The sequence below is a fragment of the Haematobia irritans genome, chromosome 5 (assembly GCF_050003625.1).
Source record: "Haematobia irritans isolate KBUSLIRL chromosome 5, ASM5000362v1, whole genome shotgun sequence".
Lineage (NCBI taxonomy): Eukaryota > Metazoa > Arthropoda > Insecta > Diptera > Muscidae > Haematobia > Haematobia irritans.
Genome location: NC_134401.1, coordinates 39352208 through 39359921, shown reverse-complemented (window position 1 = coordinate 39359921; position 7714 = coordinate 39352208). Strand labels below are relative to the sequence as shown.

At 27.6% G+C, this 7714-nt stretch overlaps 1 protein-coding gene across 1 annotated transcript; it reads right to left on the bottom strand.

The window, feature by feature from the left end:
* Positions 1 to 5617: 5617 nt before the first annotated feature.
* LOC142239641 (uncharacterized) lies at positions 5618 to 7714 on the bottom strand. The gene is made up of 2 exons (XM_075311433.1): positions 5951 to 7714; positions 5618 to 5626 (listed from the first exon to the last, which is right to left on the bottom strand). The coding sequence occupies exons 1-2, from the start codon at positions 7712 to 7714 to the stop codon at positions 5618 to 5620; spliced, it is 1773 nt and encodes a 590-aa protein (XP_075167548.1).

Sequence of the window (7714 nt, the reverse complement as noted above, 5' to 3'; positions counted from 1 at the left end):
CTGTTGTTTGCTAGTAAAACGCCAACGATCCGTATGGATGCCATATCCATAGGAAGTATTGAAGTTATCACGATGTTTTTCCAAGTCCTCTTTTGAACTGACACTTATAAGGAGATCCATAAATTCTTTGGGAACATCTTTACGTGCGAATATCTCATATTCAATTGGCGATATCATAATTGGTACTTGAGCATCAATTAAATCCTGAATCGTATCAATCTGTGCTACCTTTGGAAGGAATGTTAGAAAACTGGCCATTTTGGAAATATAAAGATTACTCAGTAAAAATCCCAAAACGAAGAGCATTAGAAACAATAAACGAATACGAATTATGGGTAGCATCAATATGCTCAAAGGTGTTGTTAAAAAGATGGATTTCATTGCCTGTAGAAGGGATATAACTACATCACGTTCTTCCTTGGGCGTACAAAGCCAAATTGCCAAAGCTATATAGACCAAACCAAAGGCTATCAGAAACCAAATGGAAAGATGAAAGGGTTTTAGTAGCTGGAAATAGTCAGGAACATATTGTCGATAGGGTACCAGTAAACAGCAATCATTAATACCAATGGGATAGCTATTCTCGGTTGATCTATTTAATAAATCCGTGTAGGAATGCATACTAGCTTCCAATTTACCTGAGTAAACCATTTCGGTAAGATATGTAAAGTCTACAGGCTCATTTTCCCTAAGGTCATTGTAAGGTTGCCTTATTGTAGCATTGATATAATCCAGAAATTCCATGAATAGTTTTCCTGAGACACCACTAATGCGATATTTCGTTTGTAGCTTCCTCGGTTCGCGAATCATATAGAATACCCTGGGAACATCCAGTCTGATGGGAGTATCTATACTATAACCTTGGAAATTTTGACGATAATTTATGAAAACGTTTCGGTTATTCCAATTGTTGGTTATTTCGAACACTTTAGCCTTTGGATAGGGTTCTTGTATGAAGATCCTCTTGTCCATGGTAATAAGAGCTGAATTAATGAATTGATTTTTCCAAATTGTCTGGTATAACAGCTCTATATCTTCTGTAACGGGAATACTACTTGGGTTTTTATAACGGCGCCCTTTGGCATCCTTAATGGGTTGATAAATGAAAATAGTTTTAAATGAACGAATTCCCTTCATACTGAATGCAGCTTTATCCATAATGGGATCATCTGGACTTGTAGTTAATACGAAGCACAATGAAGACGTATTCAACAAGCCTTTCATTTTCCAAGGTATATCCGTTATTAACATTCTGGGCATCAAGGGAAATGTTTGCAAAAATTCTTGCAACAAATTCTCCGTTTCAATGTCCTTCGCCAAGACCAACAGAGGTGATATAAAAACTACAAAATTTGTAAATCCATATAATTGATGGATATCTTTGACGATTTCCAGGACATAGGTTATATTCCTTTGACATTGAGATGTATTGATTTCCTGGGTTTTGTTATGGAATCCTGATGAGAGTGATAGATTAGCTTTTGTAGAATTTAAATCCATTTTGTATTGAAGCGATCTTAGTGAAGTGACCTTGAAAGCTTGAATGTTGTTAACAAATCGTAGTGGGCATTTTGAAGCGAATCTTATGAATTTCCTTCTCCTTAACCGTTTGTATATGTGCTGATTAATTTGTATATTGGAAATACCTTTCGTTTTATTTAATGTAAAAATAAAAAATACAGTTTTTCGGAAACTTATTCTCTTCATGGCCACAGCATCTTTTTTCCCAGTAGGATTCGTTAGATGTTTCGTCAATATCATACACAACGAAGGATTCCTCAAAAATCCTCTCATCTCCCCAGCATCATCAGTTTTTAGCCTAATTGACCCCATAGAAAAAACTTTCCAAAATCCTTGTCTGCAATCTTCGGCAAGTTCATTGCTAATCATTAAAATTGGAGGAATGTAGAATACAAAATTTTCTATTTTATAATGCCTATGAAAATTGTCCACAATATCCATAATCAATTGACTGTTCGCCATTTGAGGTTGAGCTATTAAGGTTACTTCGTTGACTGACCTTCTGTTGAAATTGCCAGCTAGAATTATTAAAGCTATTGTCGTAGTGCTATTTAAAGTCATTGTTTTTTGTTGTTTGATCCGATATTACTGCTGGTGATAAAAAACTAAACTGTGAATAATTATATTTTGCCGGACAATTTATATTCGAATATAATTTGGAAAGTTTTTCTTCACCGTCAAATAATGGCCAAGTACATGATTGTTTGCAATTAAACTGGACCAGTTTCATAATTATATAGAATTTACTAGGAGAGCTAGGCGTGGAATTAAACAGTATTTTTTATTAAACGGGTGTGGATATAAACTAAATACACCGAGAGGAAGAATATGAACACCTCAAATACGTTTTAAGAGCAATGTGCTACTTTTTAACAGAAATAAAATTTTTACAAAATTTAGCTATAGATATAAAGTTTTGACAAAATTTTCTATAGAAATAAAATTTTAACAAAATGTTCTATAGAAATAAAATTTTGACAAAATTTTCTATAGAAATACAATTTTGACAAAATTTTCTATAGAAATAAAATTTTGAGAAAAATTTTCTATAGAAATAAAATTTTGAGAAAATTTTCTATAACAAACAAAATTTTCTTTAGAAATTAAATTTTGACAAAATTTTCTATAGAAATAAAATTTTAACAAAATGTTCTATAGAAATAAAATGTTGACAAAATTTTCTATCAAAATACAATTTTGACAAATTTTCTATAGAAATAAAATTTTGAGAAAAATTTTCTATAGAAACAAAATTTTGAAAAAATTTTCTATAGAAACAAAATTTAGATAAAATTTTCTATAGAAACAAAATTTTGAAAAAATTTTCTATAGAAATAAAATTTTGACAAAATTTTCTATAACAAAAATTTCTTTAGAAATAAAATTTTGACAAAATTTTCTATAGAAATACAATTTTGACAAAAACTTTCTATAGAAATAAAATTTTGACGAAATTTTCTAAAGAAATAAAATTTTGTTGTTGTTTTTTTTTTGATTTCAGCTTAAAACCATACATTGACTAAACTACAAGTGTAGCTTAACCAACAGAGGTAAAGAATGTTTGTCAAATTAAATTTTGACAAAATTTTCTGTAGAAATAAAATTTTAACAAAATTTTCTATATAAAATTAAAATTTTGACAAAATTTTCTACAGAAATATAGTTTTGACAAATTTTCCTATCGAAATAAAATTTTGACAAAATTTTCGATAGAAATAAAATTTTGCAAAAATTTTCTATAGAAATAAAATTTTGACAAAAATTTCTTTAGAAATATAATTTTAAAAAATATTCCATAGAAATAAAATTTTGACAAAATTTTCTATAGAAATAAAATTTTGACAAAAACTTTCTATAGAAATAAAATTTTGACAAAATTTTCGATAGAAATATAATTTTACAAAATATTCCATAGAAATAAAATTTTGACAAAATTTTCTATAGAAATAAAATTTTGAGAAAATTTTCTATAACAAAATTTAACAAAATTTTCTTTAGAAATTAAATTTTGACAAAATTTTTCTATAGAAATAAAATTTTAACAAAATGTTCTATAGAAATAAAATGTTGACAAAATTTTCTATCAAAATACAATTTTGACAAATTTTCTATAGAAATAAAATTTTGAGAAAAATTTTCTATAGTAACAAAATTTTGAAAAAATTTTCTATAGAAACAAAATTTAGATAAAATTTTCTATAGAAACAAAATTTTGAAAAAATTTTCTATAGAAATAAAATTTTGACAAAATTTTCTATAACAAAAATTTCTTTAGAAATAAAATTTTGACAAAATTTCTTTTGGAAAAACAATTTTGACAAAAACTTTCTATAGAAATAAAATTTTGACGAAATTTTCTAAAGAAATAAAATTTTGTTGTTGTTTTTTTTGATTTCAGCTTAAAACCATACATTGACTAAACTACAAGTGTAGCTTAACCAACAGAGGTAAAGAATGTTTGTCAAATTAAATTTTGACAAAATTTTCTGTAGAAATAAAATTTTAACAAAATTTTCTATATAAAATTAAAATTTTGACAAAATTTTCTACAGAAATACAATTTTGACAAATTTTCCTATCGAAATAAAATTTTTGACAAAATTTTTAATAGAAATAAAATTTTGCAAAAATTTTCTATAGAAATAAAATTTTGACAAAAATTTCTTTAGAAATATAATTTTACAAAATATTCCATAGAAATAAAATTTTGACAAAATTTTCTATAGAAATAAAATTTTGACAAAAACTTTCTATAGAAATAAAATTTTGACAAAATTTTCGATAGAAATAAAATTTTGCAAAAATTTTCTATAGAATTAAAATTTTGACAAAATTTTATTTAGAAATAAAATGTTTATAAAATTTTCTGTAAAAATAAAATTTTGACAAATTTGTCTATAGAAATAAAATGGTGATAAAATTTTCTATAGAAATAGAAATATTTGACAAAAATTTCTATAACAAAATTTCTTATGGAATTAAAATTTTGAAAAAATTTCCTATAGAAATAAAATTTTTACAAAATTTTCCATAGAAATAAAATGTTGACAAAATTTTCTTTAGAAATATAATTTTACAAAATATTCCATAGAATTAAAATTTTGACAAAATTTTCTATAGACATAAAATTTTGACAAAATTTTCTATAGAAATAAAATTTTGATAAAATTTTCTATAGAAAAAAACTTTGACCAAAATTTTCTACGGAAATAAAATATTAACAAGATTTTCTATAGAAATAAAATTTTGACAATATCGAAATAAAATATTGACAAAATTTTCTATGGAAAAAATCGCGACAAAATTTTCTATAGAAAAAAAAAAATTTTACAAAATTTCCTATAGAAATAAAATTTTGACAACATTTCTTATCGAAATAAAATTTTCACAAATTTTCTAAAGAAATGAAATTTTCACAAAATTTTCTTAAGAAATAAAATTTTTGATAAAATTTTCTAAAGAAATATAATTTTGACAAATTTTGCTATCGAAACAAAATTTTCGATAGAAATAAAATTTTGCACAAATTTCCTATAGAATTAAAATTTTGACAAAATTTTATTTAGAAATAAAATGTTTACAAAATTTTCGGTAAAAATAAAATTTTGACAGATTTGTCTATAGAAATAAAATGTTGACAAAATTTTCTATAGCAATAAAATTTTGACAAAATTTTCTTTAGAAATATAATTTTACAAAATATTCCGTAAAACTAAAATTTTGAAAAAATTTTCTGTAGAAACACAATTTTGACAAAATTGTCTATAGAAAAAAACTTTGCCCAAAATTTTCTACAGAAATAAAATATTGACAAAATTTTCTATAGAAATATAATTTTAACAAAATTTTCTATAGAAATAATATTTTGAGAAAATTTTCTATAACATAATTTAACAAAATTTTCTCTAGAAATAAAATATTAACAAAATTTTGTATAAAAATAAAATTTAAAAAAAAATTTCTATAGAAATAAAATTTTGAGAAAATTTGCTATAAATTTTGGAGAGAGGAGGAATTGTATTTGGTTTTCTCAATGTTTAGAGAAACCATGAAATATGTCTTTGATACATCAAAAAGGTCCCATAAAGTTGGTATATTAGACCACCTAAAAAAAGACCAAGGTAAAATTTATGATAAATTTAACTTATTACAAAAATAGAATAACAATATTTCATTTAGTTTGATTTTATTATTATAAATTTTTTTCGAAATTTTCCACCAATATATGACCAAAGAGCTTATGAAAAACTTCAGAATGCAATCCTTCAAAAATATTAGACCCACTCTTATAATTTGACTTTTTTTATTGGATATTCTGCTTCAAGATGTCTTTCACACCCCTCCAAATTTTAAACCTTTTGAATAGTTTTATCTCCCAACAAAAACTTATAAAACTAGCAATGATACCGAAACTCCATAAAAACCATACGATACGATAAAAATCCAAGGTCAATGGTAGAAATTCATCATTGACCAACATCATGTGCAGATATTTCAAAAATACAGCATCCGCAAAAGCTTCTCTTTTCCAATGATGGGTTAGACCAGCCTCAGCAGCAGCTATTATAAATGTTTCCAATGGTATGGCTAAGTGGGAATCCCTTTTCATGGGATATACATGATAGTAGGGCCCAATACATATATCGGATAAACGAAATATGGGATATTTTAAATTGATCTGTTGTAGATTGGCAAACTCCCAACGATCGGTTTGTGTCGAATAACCATAGGCGGTATTGAAACGATCACGATTCCGATCCATTTCCTGTTTGGTGACATTAATAATGAGATCCATAAATTCTTTGGGTAGATTATAGTCCATGAGATTAGCATATTCCGGTTCCAATACCATAATTGGGAGCTTGGCTGCTATAACATCTTGAACGGTGTTGATTTGTTTAACATGCGGCGAAGTGGTTAGGAAACTGGCCATTTTGCTTAGATACACATTGGTTATGATGAAGCCCATAATGAACAATAGGACATAGATGAAACGCATATGACCCATGGGCAGAGTGGCAATTCTCAAAGGTACTGTCATAATCATGGAACTTATAGCTTGGAGAAAACATTGACCCCAATCACGGTTTTCCGGAGAAGAACAAAACCATACGCCTCCAGTTATATAGAAAATACTGAAGCATATCAGTAGCCAAGTATAGGAATTGAAACTTTTCTGTAAATAAATATGTTCGGGAGAACGTTTACGATAGGGAACCATAATACACCAGTCATTGATACCAATGGGATAGCTATTGCCAGCTGTAGTATTTAGCATATCTGTATAGGAGTGTAGACTTAAATCCAACTCATTATTCTCCACCATATGGATTATTTTGTCAATCTTAACGGACTCTCGCTCCCTATGATCCTTATAGAGGTTGACAAAAGTGGCATTAATGTGTTCCACAAAGGTCATGAAAAGTTTTCCACTAAAACCACTGACACGATGTTTTCTTTTCCAACCATTGGGTATTCTGGTCATATAGAAGACCCTGGGTAAGTCATGGTGTAGGGGGGTGCGTATAACATATCCTTGAAAATCAACACGATAATTGATGAACAATGTCTTGGCACTCCAAAGGCCCGTGACATTTATAACTCTGGCCCTGGGATAGGGTTCTTGGATGAAGACATTTTCATTGATGGTTATAAGAGCTGTATTAATGAATTGCCTGTTCCATATCCATTTATATAACAGATGTATATGCTCCAACAATTCTGCCTCTTGCTGGTGGCTATGGATGGTGATATTACTGCCTTCACTCAAGGGAAAAAGAATGAATAGAGTGTGGAGGAAACGTACACCTTCCATACCCCTGGCAGCGATTTCCATTATGGGATCCTTTAGATTTGTGGTCAATATCATACATAACGTAGATGCACTCAAAAATCCTTTCATTTCTCCTGCTTTACTTGTCATTACTACCATAGGCATCAAAGGGAAATCCCTCCAAAATCCTTGTAAGAAATCTTCTCCAATTTCATTATTAATTTGCAATCTTCGTGATATATAGAATATAAAATTTTCAAATTTATAAATCTTATGAAGATTATCCACAATTTCCATAATCATTTCATTATTCACCATTTGAGGTTGATCTAAGGTGGTTGTTTCATGGTTTGACCATCTGGTTAGATTGCCTGCTAGAAGCATTAAAGCTATTGTCGTTGATCTAATGTTTGGAGTCAT